The 15027-nt window shown below is 48.0% G+C and overlaps 3 protein-coding genes across 3 annotated transcripts; 1 reads left to right on the top strand and 2 right to left on the bottom strand.

The window, feature by feature from the left end:
- Nucleotides 1-2543: 2543 nt before the first annotated feature.
- On the bottom strand, nucleotides 2544-4273 carry E1B28_005229 (uncharacterized protein). Its single transcript, XM_043149780.1, has 6 exons — nucleotides 3992-4273; nucleotides 3874-3944; nucleotides 3428-3819; nucleotides 3248-3378; nucleotides 2813-3202; nucleotides 2544-2750 (listed from the first exon to the last, which is right to left on the bottom strand). The coding sequence occupies exons 1-6, from the start codon at nucleotides 4161-4163 to the stop codon at nucleotides 2623-2625; spliced, it is 1284 nt and encodes a 427-aa protein (XP_043014388.1). The 5' UTR covers nucleotides 4164-4273; the 3' UTR covers nucleotides 2544-2622.
- On the bottom strand, nucleotides 4176-4587 carry E1B28_005228 (uncharacterized protein; the record flags this gene model as incomplete). Its single annotated transcript, XM_043149779.1, has 2 exons — nucleotides 4176-4397; nucleotides 4447-4587. The coding sequence occupies 2 exons, from the start codon at nucleotides 4585-4587 to the stop codon at nucleotides 4176-4178; spliced, it is 363 nt and encodes a 120-aa protein (XP_043014387.1).
- A 2541-nt stretch (nucleotides 4588-7128) lies between these two features.
- E1B28_005227 (uncharacterized protein) lies at nucleotides 7129-7641 on the top strand (the record flags this gene model as incomplete). The annotated part of the gene is made up of 3 exons (XM_043149778.1): nucleotides 7129-7203; nucleotides 7262-7525; nucleotides 7576-7641. 3 exons carry the CDS (start codon nucleotides 7129-7131, stop codon nucleotides 7639-7641), a joined length of 405 nt encoding a protein of 134 aa, XP_043014386.1.
- Between the last annotated feature and the right edge of the window lie 7386 nt (nucleotides 7642-15027).

Genomic DNA, 15027 nt, shown 5'->3' with positions numbered 1-15027 from the left:
CAAACAATTTTGCTGAAGAAAGAGATTGGGAGAGGAAGCTGCAGAAAGCTGAAACACAAAGTGCGTCCTCTGTGTATATTCTTCAGCTCCCCGCTTACTCTTACTTGAACAGCGCGATAGACTAGAATAGTGCTTGGACTACGCGAATGGCCAGCCAGAAATATCTCATTCTGACTTCCATGACGACAGCGCCGAGCTTCCGCTGAGCCTTCCACCTTCCTTGAAGGCCAACACTCAACACCAAAAGCCCATGCTACCGTACAAGTCCCTGAACGATTGATCTTGTGCTGTATAGGAAGATCATTAAGGACGACGTCAGGATTCCGAGTTCAGGTGCCGAGCTATCGTTCTTGACATCTTTCCGATGACACTTACGCTTGATTCGTTCCTTCAGTACGGCTCTGCTTTCACAAAGGCGGTGAAGGTGGCCTTTGACTACATCCTCACGTCGTTTTCGAGCAGAGATTCAAGAAAGAACGATTTGCATTGGATGTGGAAAGGGTGGCTCAGACTTGACCGAAGGGCAAGTCAGAGGCGGAGATAGGATTAGAAGGTTCTGTGTTTCATGCCCAAGTTGTTGAAACATATTGGACAGGGTACTGATGTTCCTGGTTCGTTTCCTTCAGCACCTTTACCGCAGGTAATCTTGTCTTATAATCATTTCACTTCACTTTAGTTCGGAACTGGTAGACGCGAGATCGGTTACCTTTCTGGTGCTCATCAGATGCTCAGAAACGCTTTACGGGTATTCTTACGGGCAAATGGCTTCATTGGGAGGAAGAAAATTTAAAATATGTCTAGAAGCTACAGGATTCCGGCGTTAATTGCGTCGAGCATGTACGTTTCCATTCTCCACGAGTTTGACTATTCAAACTGATTGTTAACAAGGCTCTAGCTGCACGCCAGAGTTAAAACCCACGAAGCCAACCCTCGTCGTCATTTCCGGCTCTGAGAATATCGCGCGCTCAATACACCGCAGTGACCGCACTCAAGGTTATTGAGCTCGGTGCTACAGTCGTCTCGCTTCCAGGGGCTCGCCTATCGCCACCACCGACCAGGGCTTTTCCAAGGAAATGGTTGAAAAGATTAGTATAGAAGGGCGGGTGTCTTGAGTCATATAAAGGGTTCACTACTGAGAAAGAGTACGCTTACCATACTGGTACGTTACTTCGTTTCTTTTCATGCTCTCTTTTTTCATCTATTCACCTTACAGGCCATGGAAACTCCTACATAGTAACCTAAACTCACATCGGTCTATCTGGAGCAGCGAACGAACTAGCTGGCGACGGCGCTGAGGTGCTCACCGGCACTGGCACGCCGCGAATCATGGCTGAGGGATCTCATGGGACGTACGCTCGACTCGGAAGTCGTCGAGATATTCAAAAGTCTAGGAGCGAGGGTAAAGGCAAGGGTATATGGTACCGTGCGTTTCAGGGAAGGCGAGCGACTGAGATGGGTGTTTACGGTTTGAAGATGACAGAATAGTCAGAGGTTGAATCGACATGATAGCAGGGATTCGGTCAATGCGAAACTGAAGGGTATTATGCCGGAGTGCTACAACGTGAGTGGGGTTCTTCTGTTCTCTGGGGTGTCGTTTCAGGGCTAACGATGCCGGACACAATAGGTCCTTGTCCACCGAAAATCCCCACTTGGAGTTCACCTTCTACCCGCTCTTCATTCTATCATCTCGTGTCGTCGCATGAAGGCGAATAAGATGTGGTGGTACGGATTATAGATGTAGTAGGATATGAGCGTGTTCCCGTGAGTTCTTCGTGTCCGGTACAGAGATCAAGTCAATACTGAAGCTCTTCTAGAGGCCCTTGAAGACTAACAACTTAACAAGGTACCACCGCATTCTACGCTGAGGATTTTCCGAAGTCAACCACGAAACGATTTGAAGTTATCGACCGCGAACTGGTTTTGATTTAGCTTCCAGACACTTCTCGCTCCCAAATCTTCGTTGTCAAGAGGGAACGCAAACGCAGTGTCGGCGAGTGACCATTTTGTCCCAGCTGGCTGCTTGCTATGCGTCAGGCTTACAATGTCCATACTCCCGTGTTGCCATAGGTAACCGTCGGTACGGTTGGCATCCGTGAGTCGGCTTCCATTTCTGAAGCAAAGCCACCCTCTCCGGACTGAATGTTATATCTGTTTGTTTTCGTCAGATCACAACTCGCGCTATCTCGAGGAATCCGAGAAACTTAAATTTACATTATGTCGGACACACAGTTTACCGATTTCAGCATTGGTAAGGGCCCATTCAACTTTCCGTATGACACTGATTGAATTTCACAGGTTCATGAGCACGCATCGGAAGGAAGTTTGCTACAACCGAAGCTCTGTGCTTTCTGACCGTGTTCCTGAGGGGTCGGAAGGTTTCTGGGCAAGGGAAACCGCGGAGGGATGGAAATCAGGGTTTTCGATGCTAAGATCGGTCAAAGATGTTCCTCTCTGAAGTTGATTAGGAGATAGAGGCTCTCTAGAACGTAGCTAAGATGAATGAAGCTTGCTAATTATGTTCTTTATTGCACTCTTTTTCTTTTGGCCTTTAGAATTTATGACGCAAGCTGCTGCATCGCTCTGACCAGCGACTACATCAATGCCGCAGAAATTTCTGAATCTTCATCGGCGGCGTAAGTGAGGGGAGCTGTGATTGCTGACCAGATTGAACCAATCACGGCTGACAGAGTAATAATCAGAAAGCATAACAGTGAGAGAAGGACCTGTGAAATGTGGTGCTTCGGAGGCATCTGACAAACAGAGAGAGCATGAGTGGTAGGATCATTGACATTTAAAAAAATTGAAACCCCACCTGCAGCACACAGCTCTTCAAACCGGCCTGATTCTGATGGCCTAACTTCATATATGGGATATTCGAGGTAACGTGCGAAGTCGGTGGTAGTTGGATCGAAACCTCTTGCAATCTGCCACTTGTGGATGTATTTGTACGTCTTGCTAGGCCATCGGTGTGTGCGGCGTGTGCGGCGTGACACGTGTTTCGTGCTAAGCTCAGTGGGTAGACCAAGGTCTTTGCACTGATGGCGCGGGATGGGTATTTCTCCATTTTCGTCGTAAGACCAGGTGTGGGTGGGCACGCCATGTTCGGGTACTGGATGGAGGAAGAAATATATGGGTTGATCCTCCAAGCGTCGTTGTGAGTCTTCAATTGATCCCGTAAAGCAAATCGATGGCAAGACGAATTCTGAAAAGATTAGCTTGGGCAGAGATTATTCAAAGTAAGACTCACCATAGGAGGACAAATTGTCATCCAACGAGATTCCGAGTCGGTGAAATACACTCGAAGCCTGCGACATCCAGGCATGCGTGTTGCCAAATGAGTATAACTTCAAATCTGAGCCTTCATCTGTAAGAGTGAATCTGTATGTCGATCAGCGACTGATATTTAACAAATTCCTCTTGAACGCACCTTGTTTTTCCATCTGGCATAACGACTCGGCCGTCGAGGCACCCGTCATATCCATACCAGGCAGCTGCACTTCCGACTGCGATTATGGAATTCGTCTTGGTAGAAAGGACGTAGGGTCGACTGATAATCGGAGGTATCTCTTCTCCAAGTATACCGAACGCAAAGTGGAGCACGTCAATGGCGCGTTTGTCGAATTCCTTGTCCAATGGGAGCCGAGAGAAGTAGCGGAAGCAAACGTCTTCCTGGAGAAGCAGTTCGACGCTTGATGGCAACGTGACAGCAGGCAAGCTAAAATGATATATATCGTGATCGGGCCCCTGCACTCCACGAATCAAAGTTCCTTGCACGGGATCTATCCACAGCTCAGATTCTCTACATTTCCATACACGCCGCTGTGTAGGTTGTTAATTCAAATCAAGGTCATGAAAAGTATACTCGATGCTTACAGCCAACGTACAGGCATAACTTCGCCCGAAATCTCCAAGCCCATCCCAGAAATGGGCAAGAGGCAGAAGCTCTGCACCAATCTGTCAGCGGGAACCCGAATAACGACCATAATCTCACCTCTGTGAAATATCAGCAGAGGAACACTCGAGCGGTTGATCCCAAACAATTGCATCTTCATTGTATTTCTGCTATCCGCTCGGTCAATGCTCCTCAAACAGCAAAAACAGACATACGTGGTCTCATAGAACTTTCGAAAGTCCTTTTTCCATGCCTGAAGAGTCCCATTCATATGAGATTCCCCCTAGTTGAAAAGGTAGTTATCACCCGCCTTTTGTGCATCCTGCCCTTTATACGACACCACCGTAAAACATGAACTGTCGCCATGGACTTTTGCGGTGCTGATTGTTCTTTCGACCCTAAACTCTATTTCGCATTCTTGTAATGTGGAATTCCACCGCGTGAATGTATCTCGGTGATCAACGTCCTTGAGTCTGCGGACAAATCCGCGTTGGATGTCAGGGAACTACATGATTACTTAGAACTGCATGCTCTCATGTCCACCATTTACACACCTCATCGTATATCGTACGTTTCTTCTTCTGCCGCTCGACAATAGTACAGTCATTGTAGGTGGTATTTCTCTGGTTTCCCGTAACCGCGCTAAATGTCCCCTGTCCAATCGAGACCTGATAGGCTTCTTGGAAGAAACTCATTGCAGAAGGTGGAAGTGGGGAAGAAGTGGGGCGCCAGAAGGACCGCACGAGTCATGTTCATTGTTTTTTATATCGCATTTGACCGCTGGACAAGGATCAGTCACAACAGGATCGAAAAAGAACATAGTGGCCCCTCGTGTTCGCAATGCTGTTAAACGGTTCTTGATGCAGTGTTCTCTATGTCCATCGCATAGTCAGGACCTGTCGAGTTCTGATCCAGCGCCTCCGTGCGTTGTGAACGTTGATGATGAACACTGCATCTCCAGGTTTCAAGCATCCGTACTATACATGCCGAGTGGTAAAGTATACTAACTGATTGGCTTAACGAAGGCCAAGAAAATATATAAACCTGTTTCTCGTTTGACTCCGTCCGTATTCGAAGGTCAGGCTAGATTATACGTACCTGACGCTCGTTTCTCCAGCAGCCAGCCCGATCAAATCCCATGTCGAAAGACCGAAGATACCTGAATGAGGCTGTATCTCCAATGTGTAAAACACGCCTCAGCTGTGTCAACCTGTGTTTTCGCGGGGAAAAAAATCAGTGCTGGTACCTGTATAAAAGATAGGCAAATACATCAAGGTTGAGATAGGGTGAATATCCATACAGTCCTCTAGAAGTAACAGCAGAGTAAGGCGGGCATTGGAAACGCGAGACAGAAGCCGGAACCGTGCGATGAAAAGGTACCTGTATGGCAGGTGGATCGTGAATAACAGGATGAATGAATATATATATCACCTTCTGGAAGTAGCACCAAATGAAGGCGGAGGTTACAGGCGTTGGATGTACATTGAGTTCGAATCAATTCGGAAGTTTGTTTAACGTTGATGCACGTTGAGAGGAAAGCCGAAACCGCAGGAACATGCTTGTAGCGCCGCTTGTCCTCCTCCCGCGGCTCTATCCCTCAAAGCTCTCAAGAATTCTCAAACTGCAAGAGGACTTCCGCGCTCGAATTCATCAGAACTGCGATGCAAACTCTGGCATTCAAATATTCAAGGTTCAAGCATGGGCCAGCCATCCAGGTTATGCGAGTTTCTCAAGTTCTCGATCCAACGGCAAAGATATCAGGTAGACCGTAGTGCGAGGATTGTGACAGGTAGCGGGACTGAAACCATAAAAAGAAGAGACTTTTAAAGTACGTATCGGTGATTCAGTGCTCAGCTTTTGGGGTGTTCTTACAGAAGTTTCTGCAGATCTTCGAACCTGTTTTCTGGGCCGCCTTTCGACGGTTTAACGACGGAGAAAAAGAGAGAATTGATACTTGTTAGCGAAGCACCGTGAGTGTTCTTCCGTATCTTAATACTCTTTCGACGACGAAAGTTGTGTATTTTCATGGCGACGAGAAGAGGCCTTTTGGAGATCTTCCGTGATGGTGTCCGTTCGTCTGAATCCCCTCCAAATGATACGAATGCTGATTTATTTGAAGTGCAGTACTCACCAGGGCATACATTCAATACAAATTGAACGCTGTCGTCCGAAATCCAACATCTTTTTGCTATCCCCAAATTCGTTTGAAAATCTTAGACGACTTATGTGACAAAATCCCCTCCACCGGCTTGAAAAGGTCGAAGTTACACAACGGCGACAAGAACGAAATACATCGAGAGGTATCGCTGGGAAAGAAGGAGATTGGATGAGGGCAACAGGACGAGCGTTTTCAAGAAGAGTGACAGTGGAGGAGGAGGAACCCGCTGCATCTGCTCTGCGACTCTACAAGAGGAGATCTGTCGGCGTGCACGTCTATAATTTCCCCTTGCATCTCCATCGCCTTCATGTCTTCACGATTCCAGCTCTGATGACATCCGAGCAACTTCAGCATCGCGAACGGACAGGAGGGAGGGAGAGCCTGCACAGTTGTTTTTCTAGTTGACGGAGCGGACGAGAAAGAAAGATTGACTCTACTGTGGTCAAGGGGCCGGGACCGAAAATGGGTACTTGGCTAGGGATCGGAAGGTGCAGTCATTGGAACGCCTTGGATGTGGTCGTGGGTAGGACGACTCGCGAGCGAACACCGAGCAGAGTGACACGCTGCTGTCTCTTCTCAAACAACCATCACAGCAGTAATTGTCACGGTACGCTTTCCACCCCCAGTCCATTTCCAAGACCTCTCCTGACGGAAACTCAACAGTCATCCTCTTCACGATCCGCTTGTTGCTGCTCCTTCTCGTCTTACGCGACGTGATGTCAGGGAGTCGAGCATTCGCCTTCTGGCGGCAAATAACTGGTGTCAAAGGCGATAGGAATACAACGAATATAGCAGGCAAATTTTCCAAAGAAAGAGATCGGGAAGAAAGCAAACTGAGAACAAAGCAAACTTGAATCATGAGTGCGTCTTTCAGCATAGATTTATCATCTCCCCGCTCACTCACTTGAACAGAGGGACAGTGCTTGAATACCCGAATGACCGGCTGGAACGACCACATCATGACTTCCGTGACGACGAAGGCTTTGGCTCAAACCTTAGCTTCGTGCCCAAACGACCAATTACCGTTTTGGTGCTTACAAGGAGTTCAGAAATGCTTTAGGGGTGCTCTTACGGACAAATGGCTTCATTGGGAGGAAGAAGAAGTAAAATACGTCCAGAAGCTACAGGATATGGCGTTAATTACGTCGAGCAGGTACATTTCCGTTTTCTACGAGTTCGACCATTCAAACTGATCGTTAACAATGCTCTAGATGAACGTCAAAGCTTACCTAGAGTATTATCCTACGAATCCAACCCTCATCGCCAGTTCCAGCTCTGAGAATGTCGCCGAATACACCACAGTGACCGCACTCGAAGTTATCGAGTTTGGGGCTACTGTCGTCTCGCTCATTACCACCACCGGCAAGAGTGTTTTCAAAGAAGTGGTTGAAACCGCCGCAGCGTTCAAATTGAAGGAAGGGTGTCTTGAGGTTATAAAGAATTCACTTCTGAGATGGAGTACCCTTACCACACTGGTACGATCCTTCGTTTCTTTCTCAATGTTCTTTTTTCATCTCAAATGCAGGCCAACGTGGAAACCCCTCCCTGCATCCACATCGCTCTACCTGGAGCAATGTATCTCGAAGTCTAGTGAGGAAGCTGAGGATGGCAGGAGAGGATACCGATTGAATTTTCTGCAGGTGCTCGCACGTGTATTGGAAGAAGGTTGCTAGACAAGTGAAGCTGTATGCTTCCTGACAAAGCTCCTGAGGAATTGGAAGGTCCAGCCACTGCTGCGGATGGGCGAAACCATGGAGGGGATGGAAAAACAGGGCTTTGGATACTAGAATTGCGATGACATTGTAAACAACGGAGACATCAGCAAAAATCCGGCCACGCTGCAATGCCGGTACCATCCGTAATGGCCATTATAGTACGGCGTTATGGATAGTAAGCATTATAGTAGTCTTGTAATTACATTGTAATAGTCTTACAACACCAATGAAATTCAATGTAACTCACCCATATGTCCGCCACGGGTGGTACAAGGTTTTGAGGGTATCGCAATGCTGTTGTAAGATAGTCAGTACTCCTTGAAACCTGACATAACGTTGTTACGAGGCCGGAAAAGCGTAGCATACCGAAGTAAGGTGTTGTCGGTGTGGTAATGAGTTGTGGACGTTATGCTGCAATGTAGACGTTGTGAACCGTAGTATCACATTATTATATATAAAACTCGTTACAACGTGTGCCCAAATTTGCATAAGTACTCTCGGATCGTCCAAACATAACTAGTGCCACCGCAGAATCATAACGTGGCATGTTGGTAATCATTCTCCCAGTCAGCTTCGTCGTCGTCTCCACTATCCTCGTCCGCGCTGGGTCGTTGACTCTCCGGGTCGCTCATGACCCAGTCACTACCTGATTCCGACTCTGAAGAACCAGATTCTTGCGGACCAGACCATTCGCTCTCGTCTTCGTCGTCGTAATTGGTTTCCGCTGGTATCTCCTCACCGTCTGAGTCGTACGATGGCAATGTTTGTTCGGACAGGCCAGCATCCTTCTCAAAGTATCTCAGATACTCCTGGAATTGGATATGGCCGACGCCACCTCCCCGATAACGCATGACCATGTCTCTATCCACAAACCTGTCATGTTACGAGTCAGTTTAGAACTGTTGGTACAGAAAGTTGAGAAATCTTACATGTTGACGTAGTAGAACTTCCAGTCTTCCTCTTCACGTTCCCGCAATCCACAAGTATTCAAGGATTCTAGTTGACGTGCCAGCGAGTAAGGTACCAGGGAGGTAGTCGGATCTGCAGCTCCATTATGAAAGGAGGGAATCAGATGAGATCCTCATATAACGTCGGCTGGGTTCAAGAAGCCAAAAGCTTCGGGACCATCTGGCTGAGAAAACAACACGCGATACAGTCTCTTGGCTCGGAAACCAGCCTTGTGAGACGTATCGAGTTCATACCATCGAACCCAAAGGAACTCAATACGCCTTGTAATCGATACCTTCTTCATGTGCAGCGATGGTGAAAGGCGGACGTTGGCGTGGAAAATTCCAACCACTTGTGCGTACTCGTAAGGATGGATTTCTTCGTTTTCGGCTGCATTTGAGTTCAGGGTAATGATATCTGGATGGGTACGGATATTGATAGAATCCTGAGATCTGAGCCTGTCGTATGTATTGTAGTTGACGCGGAGGGTTCGGTGGGCGTAGATGCAATCATTGGTGAATGAGAGAAGCATTCGCTCCTCGTCCGTGAATTCCGTCTTCGAATCCGGCCCCAGCAACTGATGCAATAGGTGGTCTTTCAGTTTAGGAACAAAGTCCTAAGTACGACGAATTAGTCGAGCAACAGAGTTTTATAATGCCACGATACTTACCTGGAGTGCGATATCTTCATCGCCATCTTCGTCTACCCAATCTAACTCTGACAGATCTACTCGAAACTCTTGTCCATTGGCAATATGGTAACGCACAGAGGGGTCCGTCTTGGGCAACCGTTGGCAACCCCCAGCAAGGTATCTCACCCTTTTGGGCTTTGTAGTCCTTTTCTTCTGCTTCTGTACAGTAGGGATGTTGCAAGCGAGGGCTTCGAGTGCTCGACCCCGCTGCTCGAGGCGAACGACTTGTGCGGTGTGGTTCTGCTTGTTGGTTCGCCGATAGAATTGCTTCACCTGCTGGTGCTGGCATTCGCTCTGCAGGCGGGAAGGAATTCAGTCAGTGACAGACAATGGACGATGGGGAGGGCAGAGCACGGACATTTCGAGTAGTATATGAATCGGTAGACCCATATTCCTTTATGGCTTGTGGATAATCGCCAAGGAAATGGGTCTTAGCAGTTGACAAGTTGAATTGTCTTTTCTGCGCCGTACCATCGACCTGTTTCTTCTTCTTCCCCTTCATTGACTCTGGCTCTGATCTACCAACAACAGCCTTGGCTCCAGTCCTTTGAAGCAATGCTGCCTCACGACGCTGGCGCGTTGCCACCTCCTTGGGAGTCTCGTGCGTGTTGAACTTTTTGGCAGCTGTTTGGAAGGATCTCAGAGTCTTGCCCAACTCTTTGGTGACCTCCTCAAACGAAGCTACTGTCGAATCGGTGTGCAGACGGAGCTTGGCATATGCATGCCATGTAACGAGGTCGAAGAGGAGAGCTGGTATGACATTTTCTGTCTTCTTTGACTTGATCTTCTCAGACTTGAACAGGCCTTCGAAGCACGGAATGGCACATTGTAGGATGTCCTCGTAATCGCGAGCAGCCAGCTTCTTCATTTGTGAGACGTTGTTGTGAAACCTCCGTATAGTATACCGCCCGAAAGTTGAAACACGACGATAACGTTCATCCAAAACATCGACGGAACCGTCTTTGAGAGTGTAAAGCATGCGGATCAGATGTGTGAGGACTGCTTTCCACACCCCAAGCTCAAACTCGTGGAGCAAGTCTACCGTTAAGAGTTGGTAGACATCGAAGCCGAACTCTGAAAGCTTCTCCGAGAAGGCATTGACAACGGGTGTGAGGGATTTGCCATCGAGTAAATCCTTCACTACTGTGCTCTCGACGCCTCGACCACGAACAAATATATGCCAACGGGCGGTTTTCACCAAGTTCTGGCGAGCTGTACTGTCAATACGCCGCAACCTTTGGCGACGGTCCATATCAAGCTTGGTGCCAAGCATTCGTACTTGATGCTTTTCAATCAAGCAACGAACGCAAAGGCAGGTACCTAAGTATTTTGTGCAAACGACGGCGACTTTTTCGGGGTAATCGGCTGAATAAGAGAAGAAATCGGGGAGAAATCGTCGAGAGATGTCGTCAAAGCATTCCAGTACGATGGAATTTTCGTAGGCATCCACGAAATCGTCGTCCATGACGAGTCTCCAGACTGCCTGCATAACCTCTCGTTTGAGTTGTCGCATAATGGCATCTGAAGGAGGTTGGCAGTACGCTTCACGATAAACATCGCGAGCCAAGTCGGCGATCTGGGGTATGTATGCAACATGATGAGCTGCATGGAATTTAGGATGTCCACGTTCATACTTGCTGCGGTTACCGAAGTAGAGGTAGATGGGCCAGAGGGAGGCGGTGCCGAAGTTTGTGAGGTGGGTAGAGTCGGAAGCTAGCATCATCCAAAGAACAACCACCTCCAAGTTGTCGTCGAGCAAACCCTTCTCCTTTAGCCTCTCCACCTTATCGCGATCAATTTTCATTGCGCAATTTGACGTGTAAGCCTCCCCGTAGAGTCTCTGAACGTGTCCATTCCAATCCCAAAACTCTTTGAAGGGACGAACATGGAACTTCATGAACTCTTCATCCTTCACCACGGACTTGATGATGTCCAGCGGTCGCCGGTACCAGACATCTGTGATGACGAGTTGGGGAGCTGCATCCTCAGAATCGAATGTATGGCCTTTACAGGGCATCGGGATAGAAATCGTACCACGACGCCAAACGTCACTCGCTTCGAAAGGCAGCAAGTGAACGTTTTTCGGTTTCGGTTTCGTTGAATCATTGTTCTTGAGTGTTTCTAAGAACCTATCGAGTCTGTTGAACTCGCGCTGCGCGTCAAACCCTTCAAGATGACGCGGATCGAAGTCTGGTTGACAAATGACTTCATTTGAGAGCCTATTCAAGGACGCTACGCTGATGGTCGTCTCCTTGGATGCCCAGTGAGTGAGCCAAAGGATGGATACATTGGAAAATGGACCAAGCTCCTTGGGGTCTACCTCGCACGTTGCATCCTCCTCCTGGGGTTGCAGGGCAGGGTTTTGGTTAGGGAGACCCATGCTCTGGTGTATACGTTCAGCTGGGCTCGGCGCTTCAGCTTGTTGAAGAGTGGGAGCGTCGATGAACCGGGATATATCTCCGTCGTGATCTGGACATCGAGTAGGGTCGTTCGAGTCATAAACTCGGTATACACCGATGTCATTTGGTTCAGTTTTGTAATAAAACCGTTCTATGACTGGTAGAGGCGGAGGAGAAGGCGTTCTGAGTGCTGGAGGCAAAGGAAGTTCTGGAGGCAAAGGAAGTTCTGGAGGCAAAGGAAGTTCTGGAGGCAAAGGAAGTTCTGGAGGCAAAGGAAGTTCTGGAGGCAAAGGAAGTTCTGGAGGTGAAGGAAGTTCTGGAGGCAAAGGTAGGGCTGGAGGCGTATGTGGTGCAAGGGGGGTAGCAAGTGCTGAGAGGACCGTATTCGACTTTCCTCGCCTTCCCCTGAGAACTGCAGACATCGAGGAAATTTCGAAGTCCTCGAATCTTCCGGGAACCTTAGTCTCTCGCCTCCTCCTCCTCGGCGGCTCTTCTTCAATAAACCCCCCTTCCAGATGTTCCGCTTCTGTCTGTTCGTGACCCAAATTCCCCACCATTTCCATCCGATCATCGTCAGATGGACCTGCTACTGGCTGTTCTTCTGTGGGACCGTTCAATTTGACGCGTTTTTTCTTCTTCTGCACGTAGTAAAGCTGATCCTTCTCTTTACAAAGTGATTGGTGTATCCTCAGCGCATGGTCTGTACTGAAGCGCTTTCCGCAATCTGAGCAATTAAGCATTCTTCTATGTAGAAAAAACGATTAGTTTCGAAGGAAGAACGATTAACGAATACTCACAAAACGATTGGTGATATTAACGAAGGATAGCGGCTGCCGAGGTACAATAAACGAGCGTGAAATAACCTAGAAAACGGGTGAAGACCGTCAGCAACGATCGACATAGGTTTTTTTTTTTGCAGAAAACACAATGTATTGAACTAAATTTTGAAGCTTATTCATTCATTTTCATTGATAATACTATCTACTCTATGTACTATACGAGAAACGAATGAAAACGAACGGGGGCTTACCATAAATTCACCAACGCGAACGTTGATGATGGAGGTTGGGGAAGAAGGGTTGCATGACTTGTTTCCCATGCGAGTCATGGTACTTGTTGTGCCGTGGCAGGCAGATTTCGTCGCGTGGACTCAAACCGGTCTGGTGGATAAGATAAAAGATATAAGATAAGGATTATCTTAATTAAAGATAAGGTGTTATCCGTTATCACCGGTTATCTATCTTATCCTTATCCCCGCGGACCGGTGATAACGGATAACACCTTATCTTTAATTAAGATAATCCTTATCTTATATCTTTTATCTTATCCACCGGACCGGTTTGAGTCCACGCGACGAAATCTGCCTGCCACGGCACAACAAGTACCATGACTCGCATGGGAAACAAGTCATGCAACCCTTCTTCCCCAACCTCCATCATCAACGTTCGCGTTGGTGAATTTATGGTAAGCCCCCGTTCGTTTTCATTCGTTTCTCGTATAGTACATAGAGTAGATAGTATTATCAATGAAAATGTCTCCTATGAATGTGAAAGAGAGAAGAACGGGAGCAAAAAAGCCCCATAATATATTTTTTGTTGCGTCAAAAAAAAAAAAATAACCGAACCAACAGTGCTGACAGTCGTTTTTATAGGGCAAGCTATCGCACTTCGCAGCCGTACTTCAACTTCCGAAGATTCAGGATTTTACATGGTGCGTAGTATACGCTCTAAATCACTCAAAGAGGGTGGAAAACTGACTGACATTTTCTCCAGGCTTCATTTCTTGACCTCGAAGCTGAACACGATAGCAGCGGTTTGGAGGATTTTGAGGATGATGAACCGTTCGATGGTATGTAGCAGGCCCTGTCCTTTGAACTCAAACCACCCGTTGACGGCTTTTTCTTAGCGCTCTTCGATGACCAACAAGAGGAAGAAAATGTAGGAAACCACGATACTCCTCGCACGTTCAATACAGTGGAAGCGGAAGAATCACTGTTTATTCAATATCTACAGGCCCGCTATATTGACAAGACAGTATCGCAGCCATCGGAAGGAACAATGCAAGATCAGAGGCAGAGGCAGCTCAATCCTGAAAGTTGGGAAGCGGGAAGAGTAAGCGGGAAGACGCTGATGAAAGACGGGACGGTGTGGATGAAAGAGAAGATGAAGGAGCTCCGATTCGAGTCCCATGAGTTCGTTGTCGGTGAATGGGTACGCTTGCGTTCTGGCAAGTACAAAGGCGACGTAGCCTTGGTTACTGAAAAGCGACGGAACAAGTACACTATCTTGCTCGTTCCTCGCCTGGATGATCCAAACGAAGACCGGAAATCTCGCAAGCGCAAAAGAAGTCGAACAAGACCTCTTCCTGCACTTTTTCAACCACGTCTGTTCCGAAAATCCACACCAGTCGATATCGCAGCCTCGCATTACGAATTCGGTGGAGATACGTTCGTCCACGGACTACTCTCCATCACGGTCACAAAAACCAAACTTGAGTCTACGATCACTATATCTCCTCGACTGGATGCTGCTTTCAGTCATTCACATCACCCTCTCGTCAAGCAGTTCACTATGCCACATCCCGAAGACTGGCACTTTGCGGTTGGCGAAAATATATCCCATGCAAAACTGTCTTTGAGCAAATCATGTGGCTCCTTCGTACGCCTGGACACACGAATCGACCATACGCTTCCCCAAACCTGTACGGTTTCCTTTGACGATGGCGAGTTCAGCCTCCCTGTGCGACAGGTTCGCAAGGCTATAGACCCTGGAGACTTCATTCGCGTGCTGGGGGGGTTCCACGCAGAGAAAGAAGGCCTCGTGTTCTCATCTTCAGACGGTATATTGGACGTAGCGCAAGAAACCGTTCGCCGGACTAGGGTGAGTTATTGGGTGCTATATCAAAGCACGTACTAACCCTTGTACAGTTCAAAGTTTACGCCAATTCTACCAAGGTCATCGCCTCCACGAACACCGATACACCTTGGGTAGGAGTGACTGTCAGCGTACAGCGCGGCCCTCATGCCTACAGACGGTGTATCGTGAAGGATGTTGTGCGGCAGGAGCGAAGGGAGGGAAGACGCTTGATGCTGAGCGTCCACGTCATTGAGCTGCAATGCCATGCGCTCCTCAACCACAACGATGTAGTTGAGTCGAGTTCGCAGATGAAGCTGGTCGATTGGCGACCTCTGAACGAGGTTCAAGAGCGGATCTACAGTGTGGGGC

The sequence above is a fragment of the Marasmius oreades genome, chromosome 2, assembly GCF_018924745.1.
Source record: "Marasmius oreades isolate 03SP1 chromosome 2, whole genome shotgun sequence".
NCBI classification, from domain to species: domain Eukaryota; kingdom Fungi; phylum Basidiomycota; class Agaricomycetes; order Agaricales; family Marasmiaceae; genus Marasmius; species Marasmius oreades.
This window is presented reverse-complemented; position numbering and strand designations above follow the sequence as displayed.

Excerpts from the sequence above, each read along its gene's own strand:
- E1B28_005229 (XM_043149780.1), bottom strand. The coding sequence starts at position 4,163 with ATGAATGGGACTCTTCAGGCATGGAAAAAGGACTTTCGAAAGTTCTAT. Across the intron at positions 3,945-3,991 it reads TCTGCTGATATTTCACAGAG|AGCTTCTGCCTCTTGCCCAT; the intron begins GTGAGATTATGG and ends AGATTGGTGCAG. Across the intron at positions 2,751-2,812 it reads TGAAGAGCTGTGTGCTGCAG|ATGCCTCCGAAGCACCACAT; the intron begins GTGGGGTTTCAA and ends TCTGTTTGTCAG.